Consider the following 13525-nt stretch of genomic DNA (forward strand, 5'->3'; position numbering starts at 1 on the left):
ATATACACACACACACACACAAATGTATGTATATTTTAGGCCTATATCGAGGTCCCATCAAGGTCAAACTACTGACTCCCCACAAATGAGCTCATGAGCAGGTGTATAGCTCTAGGGCACCTATATGGGGGTGAACAGAGACACAAGGTGAATGGACGCGTGCCCCGCCATGTCTGTTCCTCCCGGGACGCTAAGATTATGAGTCGAGAACGAAGCCAGCTGCACCACGCGACCTCTCTCAACGTTTCATCTTTATCAGTAAAATACTGATAAAGATACTGTCTTTTCAACATCGTGCATGTGTGTGTGTCCTCACCTAGTTGTGTTCTATGGGTGGCGAGATGCAGCTCCTGGGCCCGCCTCTCATGCCTCTTCTACCTGTTGGAAATACTCTACATTGCTCCTCCAGACCCTAAGATGACTTGCTGGGGATTTCAGTAGCCAGGGGTCAGATTCACGAAGCAGTTACGCGAGTACTTACGAACGTGTACATCTTTCCACAATCTTTGACGACTTTGGTTACATTTATTAAACACTTTACAAGCATGAAAACTTGCCAATCAACTGTTGTTATTATTACAAACAGCCTCCTGGTGCTTCGGAGCTCATTAACTGTTTAATAATTGGAAACAAAGCCGCCAAAGATTGAGAAAAGATGTACAGGTTCGTAAGTGTTTGCGTAACTGCTTCGTGAATCTGGCCCCAGGTTGTTGAGAGTGTGTCACAGGTGAGTGTCATGTAGCAGTAAGTTCCTCTAGCACACCACACTTGGCTGTCTTAGTCTGGCACCCAAATGTTGGCGCCGTGGACCAGGACCAGATTCACGAAGCAGTTACGCAAGCACCTACTAACCTGTACATCTTTTGTCAATATTTGGCGGCTTTGTTTACAGTTATTAAACAGTTAATGAGCTCCGAAGCACCAGGAGGCTGTTTATAACAATAACAAGAGTTGATTGGGAAGTTTTCATGCTTGTAAACTGTTTAATAAATGTAACCAAAGTCGTCAAAGGTTGAGGAAAGATGGACAGGTTCGTAAGTGCTAGCGTAACTGCTTCGTGAATCCGGGTCCAGGGTTGCTCAGGAGTGGGCCGGGTCTGGTAGTCCTGCACCACCACCAGGTCACCGCCGCTGCTCTAGACTTGGGGCACTCCAACCCTCAGCGCTTCAAGTAGGTGAAGAGTCGAATGTTGGCAGAGTGGAGAGATCCCGCGCCCTCACTCTGGCGTCACACAAGCAAGCGATAGGCTGCTGCTGCTGTTCCTGCTGCTGTTCCTGTTCCTGCTGCTGTTCCTGTTCCTGTTGCTGTTCCTGCTGCTGCTGCTGTTGTTCCTGCTGCTGCTGCTGCTGCTGCTGCTGTTCCTGCTGCTGCTGCCCAGCCACGCTGACACATGACGTCACAGGTCTCCTCCCACTGACTACACGAGGTCACCTGACCTGTCAAGCATCGTTTCCGGGTGTGAGGGTAGAGCTGTAGCAGGCAGCATCCTCCTGGACTGAAATAACACATCAAAAATGCAGTTCCAACCTAACATGTGCTTCATGACACACGTGTATATATCCCAGCACGGACAACATATTCTCTGGCAGGTGTTCATGTTGGTTATGGCTGAGTGTGACTCAAGGCTGAGGAATGCTGTGATGGGCTGTGTTTCTCTGGCTCATGTGTGTGATTGTGTCCCGTCCGCCTGGTGGAAGAAAAGATTTTTGGGTATTATGTTATCTTCACCGGTCAGTATTTTGGATGTTGTGATAATTTCACCGCTGCCTTCTTCTTCTTGATAGTAGGTGCAGTTTGCATGAAGGAGGAGTTTGTCAGTTTGCCTTCTCTTTCTCTTCTCTGTTGTGTGTGTGTGTGTGTGTGTGTGTGTGTGTACTCACCTTACCTAGTTGTGCTTGCGGGGGTTGAGCTTTGGCTCTTTGGTCCCGCCTCTCAACTGCCAATCAACAAGTGTACAGGTTCCTGAGCCTATTGGGCTCTATCATATCTACACTTGAAACTGTGTATGGAGTCAGCCTCCATCACATCACTTCCTAATGCATTCCATCTGTTAACTACTCTGACACTGAAAAAGTTCTTTCTAACGTCTCTGTGGCTCATCTGAGTACTCAGTTTCCACCTGTGTCCCCTTGTTCGTGCCCCACCCGTGCTGAAGCGTTTGTCTTTGTTCACCCTGCCAATTTCCCCTGAGAATTTTGTAGGTGGTTATCATGTCTCCCCTTACTCTTCTGTTTTCCAGGGATGTGAGGTTTAGCCTTTCCTCGTAGCTCATTCCTCTAAGTTCCGGGACGAGTCTGGAGGCATACCGCTGAATCTTCTCTAACTTTGTCTTGTGTTGAACTAAACACAAGATTAACTGTGTGTGTGGGGGGGGGGAGGAGGCGGAAAGGGAGCATGGATGATATGTGACCAGAGGGGGGGGGGGGGGGGGGGGGGGGAGCGGGGTGCTGGTGGGGGGGGGGGGCTCCGGGTCCCTGGGGGGGGGGCGGACACTGACCTCCAGGTAAGTTGCAAAGATTCACTAGACTGTTGCTGCTGCTGCTGCTGCTCTAGTCTCCTCACACTCCTGCTGCTGCTGCTGCTGCTGCTGATCTAGTCTCCTCACACTCCTGCTGCTGCTGCTGCTGCTGCTGATCTAGTCTCCTCACACTCCTGCTGCTGCTGCTGCTGCTGCTGCTGCTGATCTAGTCTCCTCACACTCCTGCTGCTGCTGCTGCTGCTGCTCTAGTCTCCTCACACTCCTGCTGCTGCTGCTGCTCTAGTCTCCTCACACTCCTGCTGCTGCTGCTGATCTAGTCTCCTCACACTCCTGCTGCTGCTGCTGCTGCTGCTCTAGTCTCCTCACACTCCTGCTGCTGCTGCTGCTCTAGTCTCCTCACACTCCTGCTGCTGCTGCTGATCTAGTCTCCTCACACTCCTGCTGCTGCTGCTGCTCTAGTCTCCTCACACTCCTGCTGCTGCTGCTGCTGCTGCTGCTGATCTAGTCTCCTCACACTCCTGCTGCTGCTGCTGCTGCTGCTCTAGTCTCCTCACACTCCTGCTGCTGCTGCTGCTCTAGTCTCCTCACACTCCTGCTGCTGCTGCTGATCTAGTCTCCTCACACTCCTGCTGCTGCTGCTGCTCTAGTCTCCTCACACCCCTGCTGCTGCTGCTGCTCTAGTCTCCTCACACCCCTGCTGCTGCTGCTGCTCTAGTCTCCTCACACCCCTGCTGCTGCTGCTGCTCTAGTCTCCTCACACCCCTGCTGCTGCTGCTGCTCTAGTCTCCTCACACCCCTGCTGCTGCTGCTGCTCTAGTCTCCTCACACCCCTGCTGCTGCTGCTGCTCTAGTCTCCTCACACCCCTGCTGCTGCTGCTGCTGCTGCTCTAGTCTCCTCACACCTCTGCTGCTGCTGCTGCTCTAGTCTCCTCACACCCCTGCTGCTGCTGCTGCTCTAGTCTCCTCACACCCCTGCTGCTGCTGCTGCTCTAGTCTCCTCACACCCCTGCTGCTGCTGCTGCTCTAGTCTCCTCACACCCCTGCTGCTGCTGCTGCTCTAGTCTCCTCACACCCCTGCTGCTGCTGCTGCTCTAGTCTCCTCACACCCCTGCTGCTGCTGCTGCTGCTGCTGCTGCTCTAGTCTCCTCACACCCCTGCTGCTGCTGCTGTTGCTGCTGCTGCTCTAGTCTCCTCACACTCCTGCTGCTGCTGCTGTTGCTGCTGCTGCTCTAGTCTCCTCACACTCCTGCTGCTGCTGCTGTTGCTGCTGCTGCTCTAGTCTCCTCACACCCCTGCTGCTGCTGCTGTTGCTGCTGCTGCTCTAGTCTCCTCACACCCCTGCTGCTGCTGTTGCTGCTGCTGCTCTAGTCTCCTCACACCCCTGCTGCTGCTGCTCTAGTCTCCTCACACCCCTGCTGCTGCTGCTGCTCTAGTCTCCTCACACTCCTGCTGCTGCTGCTGCTGCTGCTGCTGCTCTAGTCTCCTCACACCCCTGCTGCTGCTGCTCTAGTCTCCTCACACCCCTGCTGCTGCTGCTGCTGCTGCTGCTGCTGCTGCTGCTGCTGCTCTAGTCTCCTCACACCCCTGCTGCTGCTGCTGCTGCTCTAGTCTCCTCACACCCCTGCTGCTGCTGCTGCTGCTGCTGCTGCTCTAGTCTCCTCACACCCCTGCTGCTGCTCTAGTCTCCTCACACCCCTGCTGCTGCTGCTGCTGCTGGTGCTGCTCTAGTCTCCTCACACCCCTGCTGCTGCTGCTGCTGCTGCTGCTCTAGTCTCCTCACACCCCTGCTGCTGCTGCTGCTGCTCTAGTCTCCTCACACCCCTGCTGCTGCTGCTGCTGCTGCTCTAGTCTCCTCACACCCCTGCTGCTGCTGCTCTAGTCTCCTCACACCCCTGCTGCTGCTGCTGCTGCTGCTCTAGTCTCCTCACACCCCTGCTGCTGCTGCTGCTGCTGCTGCTGCTCTAGTCTCCTCACACCCCTGCTGCTGCTCTAGTCTCCTCACACCCCTGCTGCTGCTCTAGTCTCCTCACACCCCTGCTGCTGCTCTAGTCTCCTCACACCCCTGCTGCTGCTGCTGCTGCTGCTGCTGCTCTAGTCTCCTCACACCCCTGCTGCTGCTGCTGCTGCTGCTGCTGCTGCTGCTGCTGCTGCTGCTGCTGCTCTAGTCTCCTCACACCCCTGCTGCTGCTGCTGCTGCTGCTCTAGTCTCCTCACACCCCTGCTGCTGCTGCTGCTGCTGCTCTAGTCTCCTCACACCCCTGCTGCTGCTGCTGCTGCTGCTCTAGTCTCCTCACACCCCTGCTGCTGCTGCTGCTGCTGCTCTAGTCTCCTCACACTCCTGCTGCTGCTGCTGCTGCTGCTCTAGTCTCCTCACACCCCTGCTGCTGCTGCTGGTGCTGCTCTAGTCTCCTCACACCCCTGCTGGTGTAGCAGCAGGGGTGTGAGCAGACTAGATCAGGAATACATGTAAACAACTTGGGTCAAGAATGTGGTACTCACTAGGGTATACACTGTGAGGTATACTCCTCTCCCTAGTGTGTATACAGTGAAAGTATACTTTAGTCCTGGACAATGATCACGACAAAAGTATACTTGGCAGTTGGTCAGTAAGTTGTGGTGGCGGCCACAGTAACCGTCCAGCGGTGAGACCGTCTGGAGCCCTAGAGCCAGAGCCCAACACCACACCGCGCCATAAGATCACCACACCAGTCACCCACGACGGGCTCGTCACGGGCTCACCATAGCCCGTGCTACATGGATACTTCGTTCTCAGTAGCTAAATCTGAAACAATCACCGAAGATACTCCCCAGCTGACGTACACACGAGGTGGACTTGTGGTACACACGAGGTGGACTTGTGGTACACACGAGGTGGACTTGTGGTACACACGAGGTGGACTTGTGGTACACACGAGGTGGACTTGTGGTACACACGAGGTGGACTTGTGGTACACACGAGGTGGACTTGTGGTACACACGAGGTGGACTTGTGGTACACACGAGGTGGACTTGTGGTACACACGAGGTGGACTTGTGGTACACACGAGGTGGACTTGTGGTACACACGAGGTGGACTTGTGGTACACACGAGGTGGACTTGTGGTACACACGAGGTGGACTTGTGGTACACACGAGGTGGACTTGTGGTACACACGAGGTGGACTTGTGGTACACACGAGGTGGACTTGTGGTACACACGAGGTGGACTTGTGGTACAGGCTAAACCTGTGGGGATAAATTCTGGCGCAGAGGGAGGACAGGTTGCCCCTTGTGAGTCCATTGTTCATCACAATGAAATGTGTGAAGTAAAACATGTGTATGGGGCAAGTAACACAGTCAGTAGACTAACAGATGTTGTCACAGCTCGTATAAGACTTGGCTACAAGTATCTCTGGCAGTTCGGCTTGTATAGGGATCTAGATGAAGTAAAGTGTAAAGTGTGTGGACATAGGCAGGGACACACACTCGAACACTATATCTTGGATTGTAGTAAAATTGAGCCTTTTAGAGATAGGTCTAAGTTCACTCTGTATGATATGGCAACCTATCTTATTACCATGGATAAATTACCTGAAATCCTTGCACTGAATCCACATTTCGCTTCCAGTAGATGAACGACATATGAGATTCAGAAACAAGTAGTGTATTGTGAGGACTAATAATAAACAGAAGCTCCTCTATGACTCTGTAATATCCCCATTGGTCAAACTATTATGTATTAGCGATAAGACCTACCATTAATGTATGATGACTTACTGTAAATATATAGCTCTTGAAATAGGACTTTCTCTGTAACTAGCTGACATTGTAACTATAAGGTGTGAAGGATAGATAAAATTGTTTATATAATAATCTAAGATGAGGTCTGATAAAGACCTTTTGTGCCCTCTGTAATGCTTTTGCGCTACCGCTCAGGATGAGTATGGGGTGCACAATAAACTAGCCGCCTTCGGCGGCAACAATCAAATCAAAGGCGGAGAATTGTCCCACTACCCACACCAGTGGTCTAAAGAAATTGTACTTTGGAGGGTGTACTTACCTGAACTTTGGGTGTATTTACCTCTACTTAGGGTGTATTTACCTCTACTTAGGATGTATTTACCTCTACTTAGGGTGTATTTACCTCTTGGTGTCGACGGGGGAGTGGGGGGTCGATTAGCATTCGCTGCTCCAGCTACGTTATAACCTATCCTCGTGTTCGAATTCCGTGTCGAATCTACAGGTAGCTTTAAAATTATGGCTGGAGCGAGGACTTCCTCAGCTTCTCTCTAGAGTGTAGGCCAGTGTTGACCAGCACCAGGTACGAGGCTACCCCCACCACACCCTACGACACGGACACCAATGGTGGGGAGATTCACAGAGACACTTGATATGGTCACTTAAGAAGACTTGTACCTCTTATCTCCATCGTGGCGGGTTAATTGGTATTCTCTAGACCGGACCTTCGAGGGCTGGGGTCCTGCTACAAGGTCGCTCTGTATCTGAGATAACGCGGTACCCCCTTCACCGTAACAGGGCGGGAAAGTTCCTAAATGTTGAATTATTTACATCCACGTGTTCCATGCTAGTGCATTCACAACCCGTCCTCTTAAAAATAACGTCGCTTATTCTTGCTTATTGCTTGAATCAGCGTCCACACGTCTGGTGTCTGCTGTAGGGGTCTAGCGTGTATTTCTCTGTGTGTTGGATCTACGAGGTTTTGATGAATGATTAGATTTACCTTTTTTTATGTTGGACAAGTAAGATTTCACACACTTATAGCACCCACATGGCGACTTATGCTGCTTCATTTGTCTCTTCCACAGCAGAGATGACGTCACAGCCCGAGCTGCTCCTGCAGATATCTGAAGTAAGTCTTCCCACCAGAGAGGAATAGCGGCTCTCGCCTCACACACTGGGGTCCTCGGTTCGAGTCTCCTAGTGCCTAAGTCAATGAAATGTTTATTTCCACGATAGTGTGGGTGACAGTTTATATATATATAATATTAGTTGTAGTTGTGGGGTTGGCAGGGGACTACGGGATGGACTGATCATCACTTACCCCAGACCATTCCCCCTGCAAATTTGCGTGAGGCTAGCCACAAGCGTCTGGTCTGTAACTTTGGGGATACAGACATTCTCGTATGGTGTAACAGGAGGAGTAACCCCCTTCCATCCCACTCCCTCTTCTCTCTCTCTCTCTCTCTCTCTCTCTCTCTCTCTCTCTCTCTCTCTCTCTCTCTCTCTCTCTCTCTCATTCTCTCTCTCTCTCATTCTCTCTCTCTCTCTCTCATTCTCTCTCTCTCTCTCTCTCTCTCTCTCTCTCTCTCTCTCTCTCTCTCTCTCTCTCTCTCTCTCTCTCTCTCTCTCTCTCTCTCTCTCTCATTCTCCCTCTCTCTCTCATTCTCCCTCTCTCTCTCTCTCTCTCTCTCTCTCTCTCTCTCTCTCTCTCTCTCTCTCTCTCTCTCTCTCTCTCTCTCTCTCTCTCTCATTCTCTCTCATTCTCTCTCTCTCTCTCTCTCTCTCTCTCTCTCTCTCTCTCTCTCTCTCTCTCTCTCTCTCTCTCTCTCTCTCTCTCATTCTCTCTCATTCTCTCTCTCTCTCTCTCTCTCTCTCTCTCTCTCTCTCTCTCTCTCTCTCTCTCTCTCTCTCTCTCTCTCTCTCTCTCTCATTCTCCCTCTCTCTCTCATTCTCCCTCTCTCTCTCTCTCTCTCTCTCTCTCTCTCTCTCTCTCTCTCTCTCTCTCTCTCTCTCTCTCTCTCTCTCTCTCTCTCTCTCTCTCATTCTCTCTCATTCTCTCTCTCTCTCTCTCTCTCCCTCTCTCTCTCTCTCTCTCTCTCTCTCTCTCTCTCTCTCTCTCTCTCTCTCTCTCTCTCTCTCTCTCATTCTCTCTCATTCTCTCTCTCTCTCTCTCTCTCTCTCTCTCTCTCTCTCTCTCTCTCTCTCTCTCTCTCTCTCTCTCTCTCTCTCTCTCTCTCTCTCATTCTCCCTCTCTCTCTCATTCTCCCTCTCTCTCTCTCTCTCTCTCTCTCTCTCTCTCTCTCTCTCTCTCTCTCTCTCTCTCTCTCTCTCTCTCTCTCTCTCTCTCTCTCTCTCTCTCATTCTCTCTCATTCTCTCTCTCTCTCTCTCTCTCTCTCTCTCTCTCTCTCTCTCTCTCTCTCTCTCTCTCTCTCTCTCTCATTCTCCCTCTCTCTCTCATTCTCCCTCTCTCTCTCTCTCTCTCTCTCTCTCTCTCTCTCTCTCTCTCTCTCTCTCTCTCTCTCTCTCTCTCTCTCTCTCTCGCGGTCTGAATGTGACCGTGGCACAATATTTCTTTTTTAATTCTTGTGACCCCTGACCAGCTTATGTTCATCCCACACCCCAGACCATTCCTCATTTTGAATGAGGCTAACCCCGAGCATCTGGCCTTCAACTTTGGCCAGACAGAAACATTCTCTCTTATAGTATATATATATATATATATATATATATATATATATATATATATATATATATATATATATATATATATATATATATATATATATATATATATATAATATGGAAGATGCTCGGAGGTCGGTTCCAAATTTTCTCAATGGAACAACATGTTGGAGCTAAATATATGGTGTAAGATGCTAAATAGACGCAGTGAAGAGTATTGTAGCACCTTACTCTTCAGAAGACAGTGAGAGGGGACTCTATGACCACCAGAAGCCCACACCGCTTCACCTTCCCTCCAACAACACCTTACTCTTCAGAAGACAGTGAGAGGGGACTCTATGACCACCAGAAGCCCACACCGCTTCACCTTCCCTCCAACACATGAAAGAAATATGGTAAGAAAGACGGAAGTTATCAAGAAACAAGTATAAGAGCCTCGCCGAGAACGTTATCACTGGACGTGCCTGGCCCCATAAACCTCTTGGTGCTCCCTTGATTGATTTGATTGATGAAGATTAAGCCACCCAAGAGGTGTCAGGGGCGTGAATAGCCCGTAAGGCGGTCCTTGGTTCAGGCAGAGCCCTAACAGCATGAGTGACCCCACTCTGAACACACACACACACACACACACACACACACACACACACACACACACACACACACACACACACACACACACACACACACACACACACACAGGCGCTTTACACTGCCTACGTGAGACCCGTCTTAGAGTATGCCGCGCCATCATGGAGCCCCCACCTGAAGAAACACATAAAGAAACTGGAGAAGGTTCAGAGGTTTGCGACGAGGCTTGTCCCAGACTTACGAGGGATGGGATATGAAGAGCGTCTGCAGGAACTGAACCTTACGACACTAGAGAAAAGAAGGGAGAGAGGAGATATGATAGGGACATATAAAATACTCAGGGGAATTGACAAAGTGGAAATAGATGAAATGTTCACACGTAATAATAACAGAACGAGGGGACATGGGTGGAAACTGGAAACTCAGATGAGTCACAGAGATGTTAGGAAGTTTTCTTTTAGCGATGGTTCCACTGACTGGGGAAGCCGGTGACTGAACGGACAGAACACTGGACGCGTGATCCTGTGGTCCGGGTTCGATCCTGGGCGCCGGCGAGAAACAATGGGCAGAGTTTCTTTCACCCATGATGCCCCTGTTACCTAGCAGTAAATAGGTACCTGGGTGTTAGTCAGCTGTCACGGGCTGCTTCCTGGGGGTGGAGGCCTGGTCGAGGACCGGGCCGCGGGTCCACTTTAGCCCCGAAATCATCTCAAGATAACCTCAAGATAAGATAGCGTGAGAGTAGTGGAAAAATGGAATGCACTTGGGGAACAGGTTGTGGAAGCAAATGCTATTCATACTTTTAAAACTAGGTATGATTGGGAAATGGGACAGGAGTCATTGCTGTAAACAACCGATAGCTGGAAAGGCGGGATCCAAGAGTCAATGCTCGATCCTGCAAGCACAAATAGGTGAGTACACACACACACACACACACACACACACACACACACACACACACACACACACACACACACACACACACACACACACACACACACACACATGGGACCAAAGAGCCAAAGCTCAACCCCCGCAAGCACAATTAGGTGAGTACACACACGACGCTCAGTAACTTGACTGGTTCCAGTACCTGGCTTGAAGCCCTAACTTCCAAGATATCTTGTGAGCAGTGAAGATCGTTGCTTCCTCACCCCACATGCTCCTCACATGCCTTGCCTCAACTTCTTCCTTATCGCCCTTATCAATTCCGCTCTCCACACCCCTAGCCCGGCTCCCTATCAACTGGCATACAGTCGCTAGGAGCACTCCTGGTGCTGACACACTCCTCTCGCCTCTCTGGCTGGGTAGGCAGTGTCGCCCCCCCCCCCACACTGTGTTTATACAGTCTCTATAGTGCCTTAAAAATGTTGTTCTCGGCGCGCGAGTTATTGTTTCCCTGCTGGATCAACCTTGAACACTTTGTCTGGACTGGATTTTAGCTGTCAGTTGTCTCAAGTAATGGTTGGTTGAGCGTGCGACCGTCCTTGGCACCAGGACCAGGTGGAACAAGCACTCACACACCTACTGACGGAGCTCTACATCTTTTACCAATCTTTAGCGGCTTTGTTTACATTTATTAAACAGTTTACGAGCGTTATTGTTATAAACAGCCTCCTAGTGCGTCACGGCTCATCAACAGAGTTTTAGCATTAACGGCTAAACTGTAAACAAAGCCGGTAAAGATTGAGAAAAGATGTACAGGTTCGTAAGTACTGGCGTAACTGCCTGAGGAATCCTGGTCCTGATCTTAACTCCCGTGCCACCTCTTGCGTGGCTTACCCTTCATCAGTCGGGTCCTCATGTGTTGGGAGCCCTACACCAGGCGTCAGCCACTGACGTCGGGAATAAAGCATGTATTTAGCCAGCAGTGGAGCTAATGGTCGTGGATCAAGGTGCGCCGCAGGTATACGAGAGAGAGAAAATAGTCTCACATAACAGCATCTGAGGTGTGAAATGTGGAGTGTCAAGACTACCAGCGCCTACAGTTGACGCGTGTCAAGGATTACAACCAACACCTCCCCCCCGTCCCAGCGTAGAGCTCCCCCCCCCCACCACCTGCACCCCTGGCACAGCTCCCTCCCACTACCACACCCCCGCCACACACACCCACTAATCCACAACCACACACCACAACCATACAACCAGCCACTGACCAACTAATCCACCAACACCCACCGTAAGTTTGGAAACTGGGAGTTAAAGAAGACAGGTAACTGTAACAAAACCAAAAAAAATACAGATTGGTTAAGAACTTTTCAAGCGAGAGATGTTAGACCAGTGTTAGCACTGGTGTCTTTAAGAGTACCCTCTAGGGGGGCGGAATGTTGCTGCACAGTAACTGTCCCAATCAAAGCAGGAGCAGTTGCTGGCCCGACAATGTTCAGTAAAACATCTAAGTTATTTGGACCGTTTAAAACATCTGGGCCTGAGCTCGCTGGAGCGCAGGCGAGAGATGTAATTAGTTCCACTGAGGGACGTACTGCAGGGATTGGTTCCAAATCTGCGCACTGAAATAATTTAAGAGACCTGGAGCCAGATTCACGAAGCAGTTACGCAAGCACTTACGAACGTGTACATCTTCCCTCAATCTTTGACGGCTTTGGTTACATTTATTAAACAGTTTACAAGCATGAAAACTTCCCAATCAACTGTTGTTATTGTTATAAACAGCCTCCTGGTACTTTGGAGCTCATTAAATGTTTAATAACTGTAAACAAAGCCGCCAAAGATTGAGAAAAGATGTACAGGTTAGTAAGTGCTGGCGTAACTGCTTCGTGAATCTGGCCCCAGGAGGCCAGGCAGCATGTACAAAATAACCGCTCTGAAAAGCAGAGCAACAGTGGCTCTGTGGCTCTGGTCACAGAGTTCTTGTACGTAGTTGTACGCTAACAGACGACTCTGTAAACAGTAGGGGCTCAAGACTCCTCAAGACCCTAATCTAAATATAAGGAACATAGCTGGCCTACTCCTTCAGATGTTCAAAATGGAACTTGGTAAACACCTACAAAGAATATCTGATCAACAAAGCTGTGACTCGAAGGTTAGATTGCGAGCAGCGGCGTCAAACAGCATGATTGACCAGGCCGCGGGGTCATGGATCCTAAAGCCTGCTCAAGTTATGAGTCAGTGGGAAGGGGGGGGAGGACAGATGTACCAAGGGAGGGCTGGCTGGCCAGTGGAAGAGAAAGGGAAGTAAAGGTTAAGGGGGGTTGGGGGAAGATTGTGCCAACTTTCAGAGAAGGAGGCAACCCGTTCTCGCAAATTCGTAAAGTCAATATTGACTTATTAAATAAGTGCATAGGTGACATACTTAACATAATAGATACCCTTAAAAAGCTTCATAGAAAACACCGACCTTACCTAACCTTGTTAGTATCTTAAGATAAGCATCTTATAGCTTCGTAATTACAGTTGTTACTTAACCTATTATAGGTATAGGTTAAGTAATAATTGTAATTACGAAGCAATAAGATGCTTATCTTAAGATACTAACAAGGTTAGGTAAGGTCGGTGTTTTCTATGAAGCTTTTTAAGGGTATCTATTATGTTTAGTATATCACCTATGCACGTAGTTAATAAGTCAATATTGACTATACGAATTTGCGAGAACGGGTTGAAGGAGGAGGGGAGAGGTTATGGGGGTTGCTGCTCCATATAGTGTCTGTACATGAGAATGTCTGTCCAAGGTTAGAGGTACTTGGAGCCTGCCTTACGAAGGTAGGCATGGTAACTAGTGATTGTATAGGAAGAGTCGTAGGGAAGTCAGGTTCAGCCCTCCCATGCCCCGCCTGAAGAAGTATCGCCTGCTGTTCCCAATCGCAGATAATGGCTTCTAAGTCTGAAATGGAGATTTACTCTTCCAGAGAGTCTTCGAAAATATTTCCAGCTGTTCATATGATTCCAACTTACAACGTAACCACAACGTTTTTTTACCAAGTTGTTACAATGTTGTATCAAAGTAGCAGTTGTAACTATTATTGTTGTGGTGTTACGTTGTGTTGCTGGGCGCTTGTTTTGAGAGAGGGGAGGGTAAACGGCGGGAGGGGAACAGG

The 13525-nt window shown here is 49.8% G+C and overlaps 1 protein-coding gene across 11 annotated transcripts in view; it reads left to right on the forward strand.

Moving 5' to 3' along the window:
- The window catches only part of LOC123758368 (uncharacterized), a 136680-nt gene that overhangs the window by 89583 nt on the left and 33572 nt on the right, over nt 1-13525 (forward strand). For 9 of the 11 annotated variants that reach the window (XM_069322490.1, XM_069322492.1, XM_045742685.2 and 6 more), the window contains exon 3: nt 7285-7328. In XM_069322490.1, coding sequence (XP_069178591.1) covers nt 7285-7328 — 44 coding nt within the window. The remainder of the gene's footprint in view (nt 1-7284; nt 7329-13525) is intronic. The other 2 variants (XM_069322491.1, XM_045742691.2) reach the window with 1 other exon arrangement.

Source organism: Procambarus clarkii, chromosome 11 (assembly GCF_040958095.1).
Source record: "Procambarus clarkii isolate CNS0578487 chromosome 11, FALCON_Pclarkii_2.0, whole genome shotgun sequence".
Classification (NCBI taxonomy): domain Eukaryota; kingdom Metazoa; phylum Arthropoda; class Malacostraca; order Decapoda; family Cambaridae; genus Procambarus; species Procambarus clarkii.